Consider the following 22,953-nt stretch of genomic DNA (forward strand, 5'->3'; position numbering starts at 1 on the left):
CGACGCGCTGGTCACGATGCAATAATGCCCCGACGTTGGCATTAAAAACAAAACTGAAAATGAATACAAAACAAGGATGGAAAAGTAAGGAAGTTGAGAACTTGTGATACCCTCTAATACGGTTTATTTAAGGGCATGAAAAAATAATTCAACTAATTGAAAATGTAAGAAATATCTCTTAAAAAATAAGACAGTTTGCTAATAGATTTTTATAATCAAATGATTAACTGTGGGTTATTTAGGAAAAGTGACTCTTGTAACCTTAAAAAAGGAAATGTTTTTCAGCAAGGACCAAAAAAAAAAGGACGAAGGAAGCAGCAACAGAAGCGAACAAACAGCGACAAGAAAATGACAGAAGGTTTCGATTATACAACAGCAGGACGAGAGTTGAGAGAGAGAGAGAGAGGGGCATGTGTGTGTGTGAACAGGGCAATATATGAAGCTTGTTGTTGTGCCAGCGGATCGAGTGTGTGTGTCCTGCAGCTGAGGGCGTGGCTGCAGTGCAGTGACACTGCGCCCATTCCGTTGACCCGCATCAAGGACAAGGAGGGGGCAGAGGCCCTCTTTTGGCGAGTGCAAAAAAGGGTTCGCAAATGATAAATGACAAAGGACATGCACATACGCAGGATATCTTTGCTGCCTGTCTCTTTTTTTCTTTTAAGCAGCTGTTGCCCTGCTCCTCTTCCTGTCTCTCAGCTTGTTAAGTAATGCGTGTGTACGTGGTACATCAGCTGTTTTCAAGGATTTTGACTAATTGGTTTCAGTTGAGACTTGCGCCAGGCTAAGCGAGATATAATTTGAAATAAATGTCATACACTTCTGAATTCAAACTGATTTTAAATACATTTCCAATCAATTGGCTTTATTTTCGCAAACTAAGTCCTATGAAGTCCTTTCTTTGCAGAGAAAACCCGCCTTGCAGCCCTTTGAGTACTTTCATTTAATTGATTTCATTCTCCGTTCTTCACTTTCATTTAATTTGTTCAATTTGATCAATTTTCTATGTGTTTTGCATCCACTTCAATTGATTTTGTCGCTTTTTGTAGTCCTTTTATTTACATTTCTTGTTAAATATTATGTTTTGTGTGTTGTGAGCTTTGCAAAAAATTAAATCATTTTGTCTTGTTTCTTCATTATATTTTACAGTTTTCTTTGCCTTTATTATTTTATTTAAATTGTCTAATGTCTTGACTATACTTTCATAAATCCTCCATTTGCCACAGTCTTGCAGTTGATTGGTCAGAACAAACAAAAACAAACGATTGTCGGCATTATGTAGACACTTGTCTAAGGCTATTTCCATAGTTTCGTAAAATAAGTTTGCTGAAAACTTACTACAAGTATTTAGGTACACAAAAGAATTAAAAAGCAAATACTTAGGGATTATTGAAATACAATACTTAGTTGCTACAATAACTAACTTTGAACTCCCATTGAGACGTTTTCAAAGTCTTTATAAATAAAAACCCTGTTAATACAAATATTTGAATACGCCCTTAGATACATCTATATAATATACATATGGAATACAAGGCTGTGTGTGTATATATCTCTTCTCAAGTTTCCACTCGAGCGAGCCATTTTAATTAGGCAAATCAACACGACGAAGAAGTTGAAACTGAGATTTCCATTGAAATGGCGACCGTTTGACGGAACTTGACACTTGGCTGGACATCTTGGCATGTTGGCAGCCGGATGTTGAACTTTAAGGATGCCACTTAAAGTACAAGTGAGGGGGGAGTAAGTGCATACATATGTACATGCACCCTGTGTACCATAAATAGCCCGCATCCGGCTTGTTCAATTTGCGGCTACATGAAAAAGGCAAGGCCCCCGAAACTCGACCCTTTCCGTTTCCGGTTTCAGTCCGTTCCCATTCCGTTCCTCTTGCCATGCTACTCGCTTAATTTGATTTCTGGCCGGAGGGAACGTGGTCGGCGATGAAATTAGCACCGCCTCCGCCTCCACTTTGCATAATAACCCGGACAGGACAGGATAGGATAGGACAGGACACGACAGGACAGGACACGACAGAACAGGACAGGACAGGGCAGGACAGGAGAGGAAATGGGGAGCCCGGGACTCGACCGGACCGTGAGCAATTCAATTAAATCGCTCGTCGTTTTAAAAACAAATAAAAATCCAAATAAAAATCAAAATTAAATTCATGCCGACAGAGTTTCGGGGACACGGACACCGAGCACCGAGCAGGAGTCCGAATCGGAATCGGACACGGATCCGGATGGAATGGAGCATTCCAATTGGCATTTCAATTTGATTTGCTGGCCAGCCATCGCCGAGAGCGGTGTTTTTAATGTGCAAATCGTTTGAATTGTTCGAATCAATTAAATTTCTGGCCACGCATCGCCAGCCGTTTTTGGCTTTAGTGAGCTATTTTGATTTATTTAATATTGCTTTTGTCGCTTGTTGTTTTTTGGCTGTCTGTTTCCCGGAATTAATAAAAATTAATTGAATCAAAAGCTTGCACTGATCGAAGCGTATAAATTCGAGATAAAGTTAATTCCCGGGAAGCCATTAGAGGCCAATATATTTATGTATGTTGTGGGAGGTTATATATATATATGTTACATATTAAATTCAATTAGGAGCTATGACCATACCATAGACGAGTCACCAGTGACCAGTGGCCCGTAAATTCAACGAAATTCACGGCAGGCCATCAATCAATCAGTTAGTCAATCACTCAGTGCAGCGTGCCAAAAATCAATCTGTCGCACTAATTTCATCAATTTAAGCGCAGTTAAAATGCATTTATTTTTTTGCCCTTCTGCCAGTCAACGAGTCTCATTGCATTTTTGCATCAATTGTAAGTGATCGAATTCAGGTTATTGGCATTCTAAGGGTGAGGCTTGATACCCTAGCTATTTTTTGCTTTTTATACCCTTTCAGGGTATTCTACTCTTAGTTAGAAGCTTGCGAAATAGTGAAGGAGTCATTTCCGACCCCATACATCATATATATTCTTGATCAGCATCACCAGACGAATCGATCCAGCTATCTCCCACAAAAATTTAATTTTTTTTTAAATTTCTCAATTTTTTATGGGTTAAAATTGTGAAAATTGAATATGAAAAATTGATAAAAAATTGAATTTCCTGAAATTCTAAATGGAGTATGCAGATTTATTAATCTGGTAAAAACTAGCATAGGACATCTTCCCGAAATGAAATTAATTAATTTTTGGCTTAGTTATGAGTTTTTTAATTTTTAATATATCGATAAAATTGTCATATAAAAAAATAGATAAAATCGGGTCAAAAAATGGTATTATAATTTCAGTCAGAAGCTTAAAAAATATGGAAGGAGTCATTTCCGACCCTATACATCATATATATTCGTGATCAGTATGAAAAACTGAGTCGATCTAGCTATCTCCGACAAAAATTTAATTTTTTCAACATTTTCGCAATTTTTGAGGGGGTAAAATATTGAAAATTAAATATTGAAAAATTGATAAAAATTTGAATTTCCTGAAATTCTAAATGGAGTATGCAGATTTATTAATCTGGTAAAAACTAACATAGGACATCTTCCCGAAATGAAATTAATTAATTTTTGGCTTAGTTATGAGTTTTTTAATTTTTAATATATCGATAAAATTGTCATATAAAAAAATAGATAAAATCGGGTCAAAAAATGGTGTTATAATTTCAGTCAGAAGCTTAAAAAATATGGAAGGAGTCATTTCCGACCCTATAAATCATATATATTCGTGATCAGTATGAAAAACTGAGTCGATCTAGCTATCTTCGACAAAAATTAAAATTTTGAAAAAATTTTCACATATTTTTAAGGGCTAAAATATTGAAAATTGAATATGAAAAATTGATAAAAAATTGAATTTCATAAAATTTTGAAATGAGTATGCAGATTTATTAATCTAGTAAAAACTAACATAAGAGAACATTCCAAATTGAATTTAATGCATTATTGGCTTAGTTATGATATTTGAAAATCTTTGATTTGCCCTATAAATTAACATATAAAAATAGTGATTTAATATATCTAGAATACACATATTTTATGTTTTCTGTGAAGTATACAACATATATGTATATTTCTCTTTGCATTCTAAATAATAATCAACATAGAATAAAACATTTCCACTTGTTTCATGTTTGTAAAATGCTTTCCCTTTGCATTGTGGGGTATCCAAGCTTCGGTTGAAAAGTATTTCTTTGGTCGCCACCAATCTGTCAGTCGTTATCCTGTTTTTTGATTAATGATCTGTGTCCCAGCTTTGAATTTCCTCCCCGGTTGCCAGGCTTTTCCGTTCCGCTCACCGTTCCTAGAGGGGGGGAAGGAGGGAGGGAGAGACCATTAGCCTTGGTTTTTGGGCCCGTCCAAATGTCAATTTCATTTTGAGCCGCCCTGCGGCTTGAATAAATTGTATCCAGTTCGTCGATTGCACTGATTGCAGCGTGCTTTGGCTTTGCTGCTGTTTTGTTCGAGGGGGGAAAACGGTGAAGGGAATTGGGGGCTCAACAAATTGCATAATGCCAACCGAAATGTAAAATTATGGCGATAGCCGGAACCCCCTCTCTCCACCCCATCCCAATGAACCACAACCAACGAGGGGTGCTGCTCCTGCTCCTCCTGGTGATGCTGATGCTGTGTGCGGGTTAATTTGATTTTAATTATGAACGAGGACGCGACCAGCAGCAGCAGCAGCAGCAGCAGCAGGCTCGTTTCCCTGTTTGCGGTTAATCAACTGTCCATTGCATAAATATTTTGATTGCCACAAATGCGCCAATGGCCAAAGCCGAGGCCTTTGCCCCCGCCTTTGCCTTTGACAGGACCAACAGCACCGCATACCAACCACATCGAGCCTCGAGTACTTTGGCCCCGAAAATGAGGCGCCATCGTTGCCGCAGAAAATGACAATTAAAAATAATTTCAAATGCAGACGGGAGTGCCGGAGGGCAGGGAGTCATAGATGGGAGCTCCATCTCAAGAGCAGCAGTGCATTTCATTAAAATTTCAAGTCGACTCAACTTTCAAGCACCACACACACACAGGAGGACAGCACTTGACAACAAGAGCCGCCACCACCACCACCATCACCACCATCAGATCCGGATGCCTGGTCCTGGTCCTGGTCCTGGTCTTCTGCCACTTCTATCCTCGCCAGTGCACACTCCACACTCAAAGTCCGCTCGGAAGCGCCATTTAAAATTAGTGAAAAGTTAAAGCCAGAACGGAACGAGCAGACAACATGAGCTGCCCCGCAATTAAGTGGAAGCGAAGCCGAGGAGAGTCCTCACGACGAGGAACGGGCTGAGGGATACCCTGGAAGCTGACGTGAAAACCAGTAACAAGAGGGAAATAACTAGAAGCTGTACGTATTTTCTCTCATAAAATGTATAAAATACAAATGCAATTGAAAGCATATACTACAAGTGCTTACCAGGACACATAACGTACCTACCCGAAGCATCCTTGTTGTGGCATCTGCAGGATAGCAGATCCTGGATGGCTGTAGGTGCTGCAGATGTGGGCGATGGCGATTGTAGCCATCGTTGGCCTCGACTGAAATTCAAAACGTCCAGCCAAGTGCTGAGCTGCCATTCCGGCAGCTCCTCCCTCTGGATCCTTTCGCCATTTTCACTCCCTTCCTTCGTTCCTTCCGCATTGCAGTCATAGTTTTGGGGAAAGCCAGAGCATCTAGCGAAGGGTCAAGCGATGGGGGACGGAGCCATCGAAGACACAAAATTAAAAAATTCCAACAAGAAAAAACCCCAAACCCAAAGAGACCAAGGAAAATGCATTCGATTGACTTTGCTTTCGTGTGTATTTCTCATTTTGTTTCGGTTGCAATCTTTCTTAATATTGAATTTCATTTATCATTTATCGTTTGTTATCGATTTTCTGTATCGGGTTATGCTCAGCTCTTGCCGTTTGCCTCGCCTAGTTACCAGCTATCGCTAATCGTTAATCGCTCAGCGCTCAGCGTCTATCGTTTATCGCTTCTCGCTTGCCTTTTGCTTTTGAGCGTTCCATTGCTGTTTGTTTTGCTTCGTTTCGTTTTGCCTTTTTCGGGTTTCATTTTCTATTTTGTTTTCTTTTCCAGTAAACGCACTCACACACACATATTCAGTTTAAGTTAAGTTTTTTTCTCATTTTCGTTTAATAATAACTTAAGGTTAAATAACAATCACATTTACTTATTTTTCTTTTTGTTTTCGTTCGACCCAAAAAAAAAAGTTCTGCACACCTTTCCTAACCTTTATATTTGATTTACGAGTAGTATAAGAGTTGTTTATTCATTATTTTCTTTATAGTTATTAATATTCATAATATTATTTTCCCATTGGCATCCCCTCTCTCTCTATATCTCGTGTGTTCGCGGGGCTAAAATTGTCAATAAAACAATTGGAACAAACGTGAACGAAAACAACAAAACAGTGGTTAATCGTTAGTCAGGGATTATAATCCACCTTTAAACGTACGCGTGCCGCCCGTATATCGGAGTTATCGGAGTAATCGAAGTAATCGGGGGCGCTGGATAATTCCTACTACTTACAAATTACGCGCTACTTGCAGTGCACGGTTTTTTCTGACTATTTTTGTATTTTTTTGTTGTTGTTTTTTTTTAATTCTAAGAGAGTTAAGTTTTGTTCTATGCTTTATCAATTGGTGTATGTATACTATATATACCTATATATATATAGGGGTATATATATAGATGTATATATGTATTTAATGTGTGGGTCAAGTATACGGAAATAATTTCTGTTGTTTTGTTTTTAGCATTTTTTTAACGTATTTTACCAATCGCTTAGGTCTATCGTTAGCCTGGGAGCTCGTGTCCCCACACACAAGAAAAAATATATGTATAATATATATATATATTGACTAGAACTATTACTATTTCTTTGAGTTTTACGGTTTAAAAGGTTACATATACATATATGTATATATATGTTATATGTTCTGCTGTAATCACCATATTGGCATTGTATAAATTGTTCGTTTCATCTTGTAAATTGTGTTTCTTTTTGGCTTGCTACAAAAGTTCGGCACATTTGATTTTGTCATGTTGTGAATGTGTTTGTAATATTTGCGAAATATCCATAGTCGCCATTAACGACTATTATTTATTATTATATGAGTGTGCTTGATCCAAATCAGGGTTTATTTCTTGTCCAGGGAAAAGTTTTGTTCTTCCAAAAAAAAAAATCGAAAAATTTCTCACTGAAAATATACTTTTTACGAACTGAACAACTGGAAATTGGCCATATTCGATTTAACCTTTGAAACCCACTTATTCTGTGCCAATTAACCCTCCCTCGGAATGTCCGGACAAAGGACAAAGGACACACTCTTGGATGTTATTCAATGTCCATAGAATTTCGTTACAATTATTCTCCTTCTGCATATTTTCTTTTTTATATTTTTTTTTGGCTTTGTTGTGTGTAAATAATTATCCTAATTAATTATGCATTATTACATATAACTGTCTGTTGGATTTAATCGTATTACTGTTACTATTTCTCGTTACTCTTTACTTTAACTCGTTACTCGTTACTTGCCTCGGTTACTTGTGTTACTCTTTACTGTTACTATTACTCGTTAGTTTTAATGGTTGTTATAGACATTGAAGTACTCGTTATTAGATGGTTGATGCAGGTGGGGAGAGGCTGCCAGCCGCAAATAGACAGTAAACAATTAAATATATTATTAATCGCATTAATCGCTCTTTAATTGTAATTATTATTATATTACTTGTATCTCGATATATTTGGAAAATCAACAAACAGTAAGTGGAAAAAGTTTCTGCTCAGTGTTGTGTATGTTTATAAGTATTTTTCTCTTCGTTCGCCTTGTGGTATCAGTGGTATGTATCAGTGACCCCTTTGAGTCCTATTGATACGGATTGAGAAAAAAAAGGACCACTTCTCGCTCACCTTTCACTGGCCGCCATTCTTAACTGCCATTCACATCGACCATGGAATGCATCCCGTTGCTCAGCCCATTCCCATTGCCATAGATCCCGCTCTGCGGCGGCGGAGGCGAAGCTGGGGGCGATGCTGGTGGAGTCAAGGTGGCCGGCTCCTCGGCCTCCACTTTGCCCAGTCCGTTGGCACTCCCATTGCTCAGAATGGCCTTCTCCTCCTCCACTGCTGACTTGGTGCCGAGATGGTGCTCCTGTGCAGGTGGCGGCGGTGGCGGAGGCAGGCTGTCCAACTGATTGGACTCCAGCAGCGAGTAGTCGCCGAGCTCTGAGTTGATCTCGTCCGTGGATGGTGGCGCCGGCAGGCTCATCAGGCTGTCATAGTTGCCTTCGGGCTCTGTATAGACGACATCTGGTGTTGATTCTGACTCTGCCTCCGCCTCTGGTTCCTCCCGAGTCTCCTTAGTGGGCTCATCTTTGACCTCCGGCTGTGTGTCTGCATTTTCCGGAAGGTCAAGTGGCTTTTCCGGCAGTTCTGATGAGGCCTTTTCTGGAGGAATCTCCAAGCTACTTTCTGCTGGCTCCAAAGGGGCCTCCTTCTGTGGCGGATTCTCTTTCTGCTCGGGCTCCTGCTCCAGCTCCAGCTCCTGCTCCTGTTCTTGCTCGGGCCTTGGGCTGGCCAGGATAGGCTGAGCCGTTGGCGAAGTGGTGGCATAGCCAGGCTGCTCGATGACATAGAGCTCCTGGTTGCCGTAGGAGTAACGCTTGTTGGAATCACCCGACGAGGTGGAGCTGAGGTCCGACTGCGAGAGGCCGGTGCAGGCACGGATCTCAGCTACAGGAGGTGCCTGCTCCTCGAGGGTCTGCTCCTCGGCCTCCTCGATGAGATGCAGCGGTGCAGCGGCATGGCCGCCGGCAAAGTCCTGCGGCGGAGCATGGATCTGCACCTGTTCGTGGCTCGGCGGCAACGAGTGCTCGTCCAGGAGATGGACCCCATTGCCGGTCATTTTGGTGTCGAAGGGCAACTCGGTGGCATCCAGTCCAGCGGCAGTTGAATCTGCTGGCTGCGTGGAACTGGAGTCGATGCCGCGGGCCACCTCCACGACAAAAACGCCGTCCTTGTCCGTGTGCATCTTGGTCTCCCGGGCGTTGCGCGAGATGTCCTGCAGGGAGGAGAGAGGAGCAGGCATTGAGAGGGAGATAGAAATGTAGATGGGGGATAACAGGTGTGTGCAGGTTAGCATGAGACAGGTGCTTGTACACACACGCACACAGGGACACACTCAGATAATTGGCTACGACAACAACATCAAGGATACAGGGATACAAGGATACAATAGAGAGAGACAGAGAGAGAGAGGTGAGGGGAAAAGGAGGCGATAGAGCAGACAAGTGTCGAAAATTGAATTTGCATATACGCTTGAGGCTCTCACTCACACACGCACACACACACACACACACACAGTCCTGGCACTCCTTACAAAGGCTAAGAGGAGTTCCCTCCTTCTCATTACCCAAAAATAATCAAAAATCACATTAAATCAACCGAAAAACGACATAATCTGGGTGTGTGTTTAACTTTGAAAACAGTGCTTAATGGCTAAGACTTAGATCTAGGTTCTAGGGCAGGTTTTAATCGCTAAAGGACACAAACAACAGCATTTTCCGGATGCAATTTCCCAAACAGAACCGCAGGCAGAAGGTGATGCAAAGATACACAGAGACAGGACAGAGACAGAGATTAGGATGAGAGAGGAGAGATGGACAGGCAGCAAACTACGACAACATCCTGACGAGCGAAGAGACACCGAGTGGGACTAGGTACAAGGACACATCCAGCCAAGGACCTCGGCCCGATCGGATGACTAACGAACTTACGTGGCGCTCCTCGGTGACAACAATCAGATGATTATCTTTGAGAGTCATCTTGGTGACGGAGCCACTGGGAGCCACTTCGACACCACCATTCCCACTCACATTCCCACTCTGAGCTCCATCTGGCTCGCCACCGAATCGAAACTGGAGGCACTCCAGAAAGCGGCCTTGACTGCCAAGGAGGGCTGCACCCGGAGTGGGTGGCTCTACCGACTGTGGATGCCTCCGCGGACAGCCCGTCGACGTGGTGGTTGTGGCACTGGCGGATGCAAACGCAGCCCCAGATGATGACGAGGACGAAGGGGATAAGGAGGCGGCAGAGGACTGCAAGGAGACAGGGCAGGGCAGAGCCTTGGGTTCAGTATTCTAAAATAGGAATGCATCTCGCACACACACACACAGCATGGGACACACACTCTGGCACAGAAATTTCATTACCGGCAAAAGGGAATTCATTTAAATGTCAACTCAACTTGGGATTCAAATGGCGTTCAGAAGGATATGCACTTTAACGCTGAAGATGCATATTTCACATGTGTTAACCGAAACTTTAACCTTATCCTAAAGAACTAAATTCATAAATTACGAGATTTCTATAAAAGATATTCTATATTTGATACATCCAATGATACCCTGGAAAAAGGGTGTGATTATTATTTTACTCGGAAGCTTGCAACACAGTAAAGGAGTCATCTTAGGACACCCTAGGTTAGGTTTTTGGTTTGACACAAGAAGTTCAAGGCTGACTAAATGCCAAAATTTAAGTTTTAAGTTGAAATATAAAATCACAATAATATTAACAAAGCAAGTTAAATAATAAATATATACCCAAACTAGAGAAAGGTTAGTAATGAGTTATTTATGATTTGGCTTCTTCAAAAAATTGTCTTCAAAATATAAGAAAATATTGACTCAACGAATGTGAAAATACAGGGTATTATCATTTCAGTCAGAAGCTTAAAACGTAGTGAAGGAGACATTTCCGACCCTATAAACTATATATATTCTTGATCAGCATGAACAGCCGAATCGATCTAGCTATTTCCCACAAAAATTTAATTTTTTTAAAATTTTCACAATTTTTTAAGAGCTAAAATTTTGTAAATTGAATATTGAAAAATTGATAAAATTTCGAATTTAATAAAATTCTAAATTGAGTATGCAGATTTATTAATCTAGTAAAAACTAATATGGGACAGCTTTCCGAATTAAAATGAATTAATTTTTGGCTAAGTTATGAGTTTTTTAATTTTTAATATATCGATAAAATTGTCATATTACAATATAGATAAAATCGGGTCAAAAAAGGGTATTATACCTTTATTCAGAAGCTTAAAAAATATAAAAGGAGTCATTTCCGACCCTATAAATCATATATATTCTTGATCAGCATGAAAAACTGAGTCGATCTAGCTATCTCCGACAAAAATTTAATTTTTGAATAATTTTCGCAATTTTTTAAGGGGTAAAATATTGCAAATTGAATATTGAAAAATTGATAAAAATTCGATTTTCATAAAATTCTAAACTGAGTATGCAGATTTGTTAATCTAGTAAAAACTAACATGGGACAGTTTACCGAATAAAAATTAATTAATTTTTGGCTCAGTAATGAGTTTTATAATTTTTAATATATCGATTAAATTGTCATATTAAAATATAGATAAGAATGAGTCAAAAAAGTTATTATCCTTTAATTCAGAACAAAATTCCCTAAAGAGCTCCTAACAAAGATATTATTTAACATATATTCTCCGATATATGTTTATCTTCCCAGTTAATTAATAATAAAGCATAAACAAAATGGAAAATTGCTTAATTTAATCTAGAGAACAGCAGCACAAAGTGCATTCACCGAGCTGGCTTTTGAATTTTCACAATTTTCACAGGACACAGTTTTCGTGAGGCGAAGGTGAGACGCACTGGGGGTGGTGGCGCAGTGGTGGGTGGGGGTGGTTTAGCTTAGGTCAGGTGTTAAAAGGGGGGCGGGGGTAAGGTGGTGGCTTCGGAGGGATGTTGCCCCATTCATCCTTTTTGAACAGCGAACTTACCTCATGCTTGCCAGAGTCCTGGCCCTGCTCGCTGTCGTCGCCTGGGGCGCCACCCGCGCCCGCCATCGAGTTCTTGTTCAGGACATACCTGTAAGTTGAGAAGGACACTGGTAAAAAATGTGTGGACATCAATTTACTTACTATTATGTGCTGTTGGAATAAATTTTATTCTTTCTTTCAAGTTAAATTACAAAACCTGAGTCACAAATATTTCCAAACCTTGATTTGTATCAATTTTCCCGCAGTGTAAGTGAGTCTGAGACGAGCACTGCGGCTGCTGTAGGTGCCAAAGTTGTTAAGGAGCCGAGCTGAGCTCCAGAGGCTCTCTCTCACACACACAGCCTTCCCAGAGAGAGAGAGAGAGAGAGAGTTTCAAAATCCAATGCATTTCTAATGATGCCGCGACTCAAATTAACATTTTGTTGCCTACTTTGCGGCTGACTGCAATTACCCAGACGATGCCCTCAGTTTCCGGAAGTGTGTGTGTGATGGTTACAAGGAGCTCAGTGCTGTGTATAGCCTCCCAAGTGAGCGCAATTCGATTAAAATTCAATCTATACTTTATGGTTTTTAATTGAAAACCGAGGGTACCAGTTTATGCTGATGAAATTAGTAAGAAAAAGGGTCGCAAAACTATTTAAAAATTCATTTCACTATACGCTTCCTTGTTTATTTTCACTACTTTACGCAAATACCCAAGACTTTAGATTATATGTAATGACTAAAAATTCAAGGAATCAAATAACAAATGATTTTCTAGGAAATCGCCCGGCTTCATTATAATTCTTCTGCTGCCGGAATGTCCTCGTTTCCCTAGGCCTCTGCCTTAAGAATAATGTTTGCCTCTCAAGTATCTGGTATCCCCTCTCCTCTACATCGACAATGGAAATTACAATGAATTTTGCGCCATAAATATTAAACATTTCCATGGGAAAGTTGGTCGCAACTCGCGAGGGCGAGTGTATAGGCATTTTGTCGTTGCCAGGACATGCTCCTGCGACCCTGCGACCCTGCGACCTGGGTCCTGTGTCGTAACTCTCGTAATGCTATTGGCACTCAACAAATTTCGAGTTGGGAAGCCGCCGAAACGAGCCACACGCACAACTAATTTCTCGTCTCAAGAGTTTATTGTGCAATTTCCTCCCAGACACTCGCCCAAAACTCTGGCACACACTCAATGAGCTCGGTGTCCTTAGTGCCCAGCCCAGAAAGGACGAAGAATAAGGCAAATAAATTGTGTGTGTGTGTTTCCCTTTTTATTTTGACTCTAGTCCCGGGATGAGGGATGAGGGGAGGTGGCAACGTTTGCGGTTGCCATTTTCCGTTTTATGCGTTTTTCCGGCGGCCTCCTGTCCTGGGGATCACCTTCTTAAAACAGCTGCCTTGTTAGCTGCCTGGCATCTACATCATCTGAGGATGTGAGGGGAATGTGACTTCCGTTTTCCGGCCGCCTTGATTTGTTGCGCCTTTCGGTTTCCTTGGCAGACGTCGCGAGGTCGCTCCCTCTCAGATTTTACTTCATCTTCATCCTGCTGAATGCTGTCCGCTTTCTACTTTCATGTTGTTTGGCATTTAGTGCCCAGTAAGGATGTGAGTACACTGCGAGAATTAAGTACAGCAAACTCTTGGGAAAAATTACCTTAAGAGCTTTGCTAAAGAATAACTTCATGTCTTAAAGGAGTTAAGTCCTAAGCCCATTTTGTGCCGTGTATTTATATACTTGTATATGTATTTCTATATAAGATGTATCCCCCGCAGAAGCCCCATCAGCTTTCAGCGAAATTCGGTGGCGTGGCCAAGATTTATGTATGGGCCAGAGACTGCGGGCGATAAAGGATGTGTGCGCCCAAGGACCTGCTCTTCCATTCACTCTGCCGTCACAGATTTGTCAATGTTTTGTTGCTATTCCTGCCCTTGCTGACTGTCTGTTTGTCGCCGGCGAATGCGAATGCGAATGCGAAATAAAATGCCACGAATGAGGCTGATAAATGCGATTTGCCACGCCCTGCCAGCAAATGGGGGGAAGGATGTGGGCGGTAAAGGAAGGGAGAAAGGAGTTGGAGGTCAGGTGGTGGCGGCAAATTGCTTTAGATTGAGTGCATTCTGTGGAATACCATGCGTGGGTTGGGTTTGGGTTGGGTTGCCCTGAAAAGTAGGCAACAAATATCCACCTCCCCCCGAAAAAAGCAGCAGCATCCTTGAAGGGTTGCGGTTGCCAGGGTGGCCCTTTTCTGGCTTGTGCTTTAAGGTGGCTCATCCCTCCCTATACTTTTCATCCCTTCCTTCCCCATATTGTGTGTGTGCCTGGCAATTTCCCGCAATTATTTTTGATTTGTGTGGAACATGGCCAACGTCTAAGCTGATTAAGCGCCACACGAGGCGGAACCAATTAGCCAGGGACCACTGTCTTAGAAGTCTTGCTCCTAATTAAGAGACGGAGTTCGATAACTATCACAAGGATTAGATAGAATAAGATGCCCAAGGAGTTTTAAAGGTTGGCTGGAACTACATATATAAGGAAGAAAGGAAGGAAGGATAATAATAATACTCACTTGATGGCGCAGTACATAGACACCAATAGAGCCGAGGGCAGGATGACTATAATCAGACCCATGGATACGGCAAATAGATTGAAGAAACCTGCAAAGGGAAAGACATCATCACAATGGGATCCTTGGAGATAGTTTTCCAAGCCAACTCACCATCATAGTCAGCCAGTGGATCCTCCGACAGAGCTGTGGCATTCGAGGATCTGCCACTAGCCAGCAGCGGGGCCATGGCCGAGGCAGAGCCCGAACCCGAACCAGAACCCGATCCTGAACCGGAATCTAATCTCTGGAGGAGCGTGGCATTCACCATTTCGGCCACCGGCAACTGCTCCCGATGCAGATGACTGGCCGAGTGGCGGCTGGGCAGGTGACTCAATCCAGAGCCAGATCCCACCTGCTGCTGCTGCTGTTGCTGCTGCTGATGCTGTCGGTGGGCAGGACTGTCGAAGGGATATGAACCCTCGACGCCATCAAAGCCTCCGCCAGCACCGTCATCAATCAAATCCCCGCCGTACTGAATGGAGCTCTCGATCACATCCGGTTCGCTGTCGATGCTATTCCCCTGCAGGTCATTCTCGTAGACACCCATGCCCAGTTCGCCGGGCATGTAGTCGATCTCCTTGAGCTCGATCTGTGGGGGTAGCTCACCAATTACGGGCACCCCAATGGCCAGATCTGGAAGCACTGCCGGCTGGATAACTATATCCTGCTGCTGCTGCTGCTGCTGTTGCTGAAGAGGCGACGATGTCGAAGAGCTGCTGCTCCAGCTCAGAGCCGGCTGTTGCTCCACCTCAATGACCGACTCGCCCACATAGGTGACGTCCAGCGGTGGAGCACCATCATCCGAGCGATAGATCTTTAGGGAATCGGAGCTGTGGTGCGGCGACAGGATAATGTCCTCCTCCTGTGCCGAAGCTGCCGCCGAAGAGGATCGCTGTGACTGATCCATCACGTAGCTGGCGGGGAAGAACTGGTTCTCCAGCTGGAACTTGCGCTGCTGGTCGCCACCTCCGCCTCCGCCAGTGTTGGGACCCAAGGTGGGCAGGCTCTCACCCACTTTCACCTCCGTGTTGGAGATGTAGAAGATTGTGTCCGAGTCGCGGTCGATGCTCGGTTTCCTGGGCAGCGGCGGCGGCGGAGGAGGTGGCGGTGGCCGCGGCACCGATCCACCACCACCCTCCTTGAGATCCTTTAGATCGGCCATGAACAGCTCGTCCGCGTCCTGGACGGAGGACTGCTGCGGCGGACGCACCGCTGGCGGGACACCAGCCACCGCATCCGAGTTGCGGAAGGTGAAAATTGGATCGGAGGAACCAGATGAAGAGGAGGATGATGGTGATGATCCTCCTCCCGATTCCTGACTGCTGTTATCCGCCCCGCTGTCAATGATCTCCACCACCAGGATCTCATCGCTCAGCTTGCTGGGCTTCTCCGGCTGTCTGTAGGAGAACTCTAGATCCTCACTTTCATTGCCAAAGGCCTCGGACACATTGATGTGGATCTCAATGGCCGCCGGCTCCGGCTGGCCGAGAGGGGAAGACAAGCCTCCACTTCCGCCGCCTCCAGAAGCCGGCTGAGTGGACACATCCGCTCGATCGATCACATACTGGGTGAACCTCTCCTGGGGCAGCTCCTGTCGTGGTTGCACCGCCTCTGGTCGGGAGGTGACCACCTCCAGGGGCGGCACTGGCGGCGGGTAGAAGCCCTCGCTGTCGCGGAAATTCGTCGAGGCCACAATCGAATCCACCGTGGAGTCGTAGACCTCGATCTGAATGTCGGAGATCTTGGACTCGGTTCGCTCGCCGCTGAGGGGCAGGCGAGTGGTGCTGGTCTGTAGCTCTGGCACCTGGAACACCGTGGTGGACACTGAACTGGCTTCAGCTAATCCAGGTCCCTGTCCCTGTCCCAGTACCTTTTCCACTGCCGGAGGAGCTGTGCTCGTGCTTGTGTCGAGGGTTACCTGTTGCTCTAGCAGAGCCGTCGGTGCCAGAATCTCCACCAGCTGTCCGTTCCTCAGTTGGCTCTCAATGGAGGCCACATGCTGATGGCTCCTGCTCGCCGGCTGCGGCTTCTTCAGCGGATGCACCACACTGAAGGTCTTCTCCCCCATGAAAATGGGTCCCAGATAGCCGCTGTGGTGGCTGTGCGGTGACTTGGTAGAAGTGGTGGTGGTGGTGCTAGTGGTGCTAGTGGTGGGTATTCTCTCCATTTCCGTCTCCAGGTTCCTGGGCGTCATGGTAGGGGGGAAATGCTGCTGCTGCAGCTGTTTCTTGCGGGTGAGCTTGAGGCCATCGTGTCCACTGTCCAGAGAGGGAGGAGGAGCTGCCGTGTGCTCCAGATCGAGCAGCTGCATCGCTGGAAGCTGTCTAGCTGGATGGTCTGTCTGGGTTCCTGGAATCGCCCTCTGAGTGGTGGCATTGCTCGTGGTTTCCGGTGGTTTTTCAGTGGAGCTTCTGAAGGAGTTGCTCTTGGTTGAGGTGCTACTTCCTTCAGTGGAGCTTCCCTCGGGGAAGGCCTCCTCTGTGGGGTTTGTTTCCATGCTGCTCTTTGCAGAGAAACTGCTCACAGGAGTACTGACCTCTAGAGTCTTGATCAGTTCACTTTTGTCCTCTGTGATATCCTTTATCCTTTCTGTGCTGCTACTCTCAGTAGTGCTCTCCAGAGAGCTACTGCTACTGGTGGTGGGCCTCGGTGAGGTGCTTCCTAGTCCTTGAGAAGCTGCTTCGGTGGTTAATCTCTTAGTAACCAGTGGAGCATCCACCAGGGTGGGTGTATCACCCTGAACACCAATCTCCAGGTGGTGATGCTGGTGATGACTTCCCCCAGCGGCGGCGGGAGCTGCCCAGCCGCCATTGGCCAGCAGGAAGAGCAGCCAAAAGGCGTTCATTTTGGCCACGCCTCTTTCGAGCTTAGTAAGAGATAATCTGGAGGATTTCTTGGGTAATATATAGTGAGTTTTGATTCTGCAGAGGAGAGAGAAGAGAGCGTAGAGTCCTGGCTACTGTCTGTCCTTGTGCAATTCGCTCCTCGTGGATAGGTCCCTTGTGTTGTGGCCTTTGGCACTTAGTTGAATCCTTTGTGGTTGGCACTCTGCATCGGCAGCATCTTCGTCTGCAGCATCATCTGCCGCAGCATCATCATCATCAGAACCATCAGAATCATTGGAATGTGGAGCAGCTTGCGCCGCAGATGTTGCAGGTTGCATTCATTTGTGCCGCACTGTTGCAGTTGCAACTGCCACTGCTATTGCTGCTGCTGCTGTTGCAGCCATTTCCCTCTATGTCCTTATAGTTATGTTCCTGCTTTTATTATTATTATTATTATTACTATTTGTTCACGCTTTAATGGCTTGTATCCTTGCGGAGTGCAGCTGCTGCTCCTTCGATCTGCGCTTCGGAATGAAATGGAAATTTAAAACAATGAAACTAATGAAGCAACTCGAAAGCGGCAAGTGTTGCAAAAATGGGGAAAAGAATGCAAAATAAGGGAAAATAAAAGAGGGAAGAAAGGATAATAATAAAGGCAAATGACTGAAATAAATTATGCAAAAAAAAATAATATAGAGGGAGAGGAAAACGGAATAAAAATCCTGTCCTTGAACAGCAGTGTTTATTGAACATTTCTCTAGAGTTTTCCTTCTGAGAGTTTCGCTTCCCTTGGTAGTTTTGCACAGATTGCACACAGCTTTCGCGAGAGAAGAGAACTGAAGGACTCAGGACTCTCTACATCTATCTTTCAACCACAAAACTGTTGCCCCTTTTTCCCTTTCTTTAATTTAGTCAACTTTCGAAACCCAAATATGCAGCGCCCAGGACCTCAGGATGAGGGATGAGCGCTCCTTTGAACCCTTGGCTGTGGCCAAAAAGCATGCAAATTAAATATAAAGCCTCACAAAATGATTCGATTTCCGCCTGTGTGTGTGTGTGTGTGTGTGTGTGTGTGTGTGTGTGGGGGGAAAAAAGGTCGCTCTGGGCCCTAGAAAATGGGCCAAAAACCGCAGGCACAGGCACAAGGCTTTTCAATTCGCTCATCATCATCGTGGTCATCGTAACAAGTTGCTTATCATCGCCCAGTTTTTCTCTTCTCCTCGTTTTCTCTTGACCCCTTCATTTACCAACTATTGTTGAAAATAAAAAAAAAATATAAAAACAAAATAAAACATCAAAGGGCGCAACGGAAAAAGGGAAAAGTTTTGCGGCGAAGGGAAACACAAATACCAACGAATCGGCGCCACATAAAAGCGGAAGCGGAATAAAGGCGTTGATAATGGCCAGACCGTAATGATATGGCTGGGAAATCTATAAATACTCAAAAACACCTCCACAAAGGAGGGGAAAATAAGAACAAATAAATAAAGATCTAGGATGGTTTGGTTGGTTTAAGAAATACAAAACACTTTTTAATTGTAATAAAAAAGATTCCAAAAGGTTACTTCACTCAAAACTTTAAAAGTTTCTTTAAAAAATTGCTATTTTATAATAACTATTAATTAGAGAAGATTAAACAAAGGCCTTAACATATTATGCAAGTTTTAGATATAGGTGTAAATGGGTTCTTTAAGTCAAAATTCTTAAGTTTCTCTCAGACTAAACTTGGTCAAATATGCACTTTATAATTTGGCACTCTATTTAATTGTTTATAATTTTATTAATTTATTAAAATATATCTATATAAATGCAGAAAATTGCATTTTATGGCATACAATTTAATGGCAATCACTTTAAAACGTTTTTACTAGTTACATATTACACATTAAATTAAAGTTCTTTTCCTATCCGGGATTTCTGTTTAACAAATTTAATTTATTAATTACATTGAAATTATGTAAAGTTACTTTTTTATATATTCAAGAATTAAAAATAAATTTGGTTCGCAACATAAAACCGCAAGAAATAAATTAAATCACAATCAATTAACATGAAATAGTTATTGGAGGAAATTATTGAATTAAATGGATTAAAAAAGGAGAACTTTTAAGGAAGTGAAAAAATGATGAAAATATATAGTAATATCTTTGGAATAATAAATAAAAGAAAGAATGCACTTGTCTTTGACAGCCGATAAATTCAAATGAAATACACTTTTTATTCTAAACGGTTAAATTATATTGTTATTTTATTATTATATTTTGAATTTTTAAATTAATGGATTAAAGGTTTAACTATGAAATGAAACAAAATCACCAGCAAAGTGTTTAAACGCTTACAGTTTGTTTTATAATTAATATATTTGGGACATTTCCCATTTGTTTGTGGTTTTTATGTAAACTCACCGGTGCTCCTTCGATTCCAAATCCTTAATCTTAATTCGCCCCGCAAGGTAATCCAAGGGTCCTTGCAGAGCCCAAAACTCCGGCACACTCGCGCCTCTTGTTTTTTGAAGCAAATACTTTTTTGTTTTTAATTTTTGGAAAATTCACCCCACTCACTTTTAACTGTGAGTGTCTTTGATTTGCACCAAGGCAGTATGCTTATTTTTTTGTTTTTATTACGTTATTTTAGTATGTTCACTGCAAAAAAAAAGGTGAAGGTAAAGGAACAAACAGCATAGAAACCCGGAGAGAAACACTGAGAGAAACCGGAGGCAGAGCTCGTGTGTAAAGAAACGCCCCGCAAAAAGGCGCCAAATTCTTGGGTGAATTTCGCAGGGAAACGGGAATAAGGCGATGAAAGGGATGTGGCGGGATAAGGAACGGTAAATGGGACGCAAAGGACTCACAACACTGCTCTTTATCCTATATCCTATTTGGTATTTTGATTTCTTTGAGGCTGTGTTTCTCTGGCGACCGCTGTTTCTACTGCTGCCACTTTGCTGTTGCTTTTCCGCTGCTGCGTCCTATTGCTCCGAAAACCCACGCAAACTGCGCAAAACTCGAGCATCCTTTGACTTAAAGGACTCGGCACATTAGAGGTGGAGAATCATCGATGTTCGCAGACATCGATGCTTCCGATAGAGCATCGATGTTTTGCATTAAAATGGGGAATATTTTTGTATTGCCTTCAAATAAATTGAAAATAATTCAATTGCTGTGTGTAAGTGAAGAGGTTTTATGTTTCATTTTACATATTTAACGATGTTGTGCGAAATTCGCATAACTTTTGCATTAATTTTGTTTTACAACCGATAATCAGCCAGTGTTGGCAAAGACACGGGTGTGGCAGTGGAGAGTTTTGTCAGCTGTGCAGCTTTCTAGGCAGGTGGTTCGTAGCCCGGCTAAGTTTGGCCTTGCCAGACTGCTGGAGAGATTAAAGCTTTTCGTGGAGAATAGCGAGGGGAAAGTGGTTGCCAGATCGTCGTTTAAAAGCTTACAGTGACTTCTCGGTAAAGTGGAAGTCTAAAAATTCTGTTGAACTCTTTTATTTTATTTCTTTTGTGTTGTTTGATTTATTTTGAAACAAGAAAGAATCGAGTTTGAATTCAATTCATAACCATGCTTAAAATATTCACATTCTTTTTATATGACAATTTATAAAGAAAAATGTACTTAGGATGCAGATTTATTTGACTAATAAAAACTAACTCGGATTAAAAGTAAGACCATTTGAAATTAGTGTTCAAAGGGTATACAGTCATCGAATTTCCTTTGAATTTAGCTTTGGCTCAGTTGTTCTGTCTGCCAAATCTTTTTCACATTTATTTTGATCATGCAACACGCACGATAATTCGCATAAATAACTAATGCCAGTTGGCCAGATTATGTAAGCATTTCTCCTCTTTCCTTCTGGCTCTTTCTTCTGTGGAATTGTCTACGCGGTGGAATTCGAGGCGAGTCCCCTCGGGCGACACTCCCAAAACGACTTGGTCTTTGGGATTTCAGCTGGACTCTTGGTCTTGGTCTCCCCATTTGATGCGTTGCACTTTAAATTTAAGCCTGACTTCGCCTTTGGAACGGACATCTGTCAATTATATAGTCTTGGGGTATTATATCTTGAATACACTGCAGGCAATATTTGTACATGTATAATACTTTCTAAATGGTTTTTTATAGGGGAAAATGCACAATTCAATTAATTAAATCAGGAGAATAAATAAATAATATTTGGTATATTACAGAACATATAGAGTTGGTTTACTTCATTAATTATTAAACATGTTAACAATACATAAATATACATTACTTTATTTTATATACTCTCTTTGAGGTATTATTTATCTTATTGCTTACTTATTTCTCTTAGTGCACTTGTCAAAATCTGTGACAAAAGCTGTACATTTTTGGCAAAATCGTTTGCATTTTTTGACAAATTAATAGGGCGCACACCTGGCACACACCCACCTTACACCTGGAGAACTTAATTGAATTTGGAAGAGAGACAGACTTGCCTTGCTCATTGGCCAAACTCCAATTGTTGACCTCAAAGAGATCCATTTGGATGGCGGGGGTTTGTTTTGTTTTGTTTTTTGTGGCCCTTTTATGGATTTCGGCATTCGGCGGAACGCTTTCTTTGCCGTGAATCGAATGGAATCAGTACGCAGCGAGGCCGTTCGCATTTATCGAGCGTAATGAGCACGCAGCCGAAGACGAAGTCATCTCGGATTCAGACCCATTAACACACAAATCCACAGCGTGGAGTTGAAGATGAAGTTGAAGTGCGATTGTGACCTAAAATGCGTGAGACTTCTGACCTTTTGCCTTTGCCTGCATGTCTCAATAGAGTAAAGGGGGGAAATCTAGGTATTATAATTTCAGTCAGAAGCTTGAAACGTAGTAAAGTATAGAAGGAATCATTTCCGACCCTATAAATTATATATATTCTTGATCAGTATGAAAAGCCGAATCGATCTATCTATTTCTCACACAAATTTAAGTTTTGAAAAATTTTCACAATTTTTAAGGGCTTAAATTTTGTAAATTGAATATTGAAAAATTGATAAAATTTCAAATTTCATAAAATTCTAAATTGAGTATGCAGATTTATTGTTCTCGTAAAAACTAGCACAGAACAGCTTACCGAATTAAAATTAATGCATTTTTGACTAAGTTATGAGTTTTTAAATTTTTAATATATCGATAAAATTGTCTTATAAAAATATAGATAAAATCAAGTCAAAAAATGGTATTATGCTTTTAGTCAGAAGCTTAAAAAATATGGAAGGAGTCATTTCCGACCCTATAATCCATATATATTCTTGATCAGCATCAACAGCCGAATCAATCTAGCTATGTCCGACAACAATTTAATTTTTTGTAAAAATTTCACAATTTTTTAAATTTATGAAAATTGAATTATGAAAATTTGATAAAAATTCAAATTTCTTAAAATTCAAAATTGAGTATGCAGATTTTTTAACCTAGTAAAAACTAGTATAAGAATACTTTTCGAATTAAATTTAAGGCATTTTTAGCCGAGTTATGATCGATTTTCCCAGCAAGGGTATACAATTTTTGGGGTTTACCGAAATGAGCTTTCTTTCTTGTTATTAATAAATAATAAATCATAATTGGCATCTCTCAAGAGCGATTGCATTTCGGGGTTAATGTGGCATCAAACTGCAAAACTGCAAAACTGCAAACTGATATTAACTTGGCTATCTTGGCCCGTTGGCCATCGCATCGACATCG

General features: G+C 42.0%; 2 protein-coding genes across 5 annotated transcripts in view; one reads left to right on the forward strand and one right to left on the reverse strand.

Moving 5' to 3' along the window:
• The window catches only part of LOC110187047 (uncharacterized), a 169,755-nt gene that overhangs the window by 106,989 nt on the left and 39,813 nt on the right, over positions 1-22,953 (forward strand). The gene's annotated exons all lie outside the window — the stretch shown is intronic.
• On the reverse strand, positions 5,794-20,296 carry LOC110187046 (uncharacterized). 4 transcript variants are annotated; one of them, XM_086826088.1, is made up of 6 exons: positions 19,663-20,296; positions 14,544-17,776; positions 14,394-14,481; positions 11,842-11,929; positions 7,929-9,078; positions 5,794-7,661 (listed from the first exon to the last, which is right to left on the reverse strand). In XM_086826088.1, exons 2-5 carry the CDS (start codon positions 17,275-17,277, stop codon positions 7,948-7,950), a joined length of 4,041 nt encoding a protein of 1,346 aa, XP_086682214.1. In that variant the 5' UTR covers positions 17,278-17,776; positions 19,663-20,296; the 3' UTR covers positions 5,794-7,661; positions 7,929-7,947. The 4 variants fall into 4 exon arrangements, with proteins under 4 accessions (XP_086682214.1, XP_086682215.1, XP_086682212.1 ...); XM_086826089.1 differs by having other exon boundaries at positions 14,544-17,781; XM_086826086.1 differs by having other exon boundaries at positions 5,794-9,078.

The sequence above is a fragment of the Drosophila serrata genome, unplaced genomic scaffold (assembly GCF_035046125.1).
Source record: "Drosophila serrata isolate PLE 108 unplaced genomic scaffold, ASM3504612v1 contig_130, whole genome shotgun sequence".
Taxonomy (NCBI): Eukaryota; Metazoa; Arthropoda; class Insecta; order Diptera; family Drosophilidae; genus Drosophila; species Drosophila serrata.

What these genes read in the sequence shown, in the direction of transcription:
- LOC110187046 (XM_086826088.1), bottom strand. Translation starts at nt 17,277, where the DNA reads ATGAACGCCTTTTGGCTGCTCTTCCTGCTGGCCAATGGCGGCTGGGCA. An exon ending in TCTATGTACTGCGCCATCAA is followed by an intron (nt 11,930 to 14,393) that starts GTGAGTATTATT and finishes CTCAACTTACAG; the next exon opens with GTATGTCCTGAACAAGAACT. An exon ending in AGGACTCTGGCAAGCATGAG is followed by an intron (nt 9,079 to 11,841) that starts GTAAGTTCGCTG and finishes TCCTCCCTGCAG; the next exon opens with GACATCTCGCGCAACGCCCG.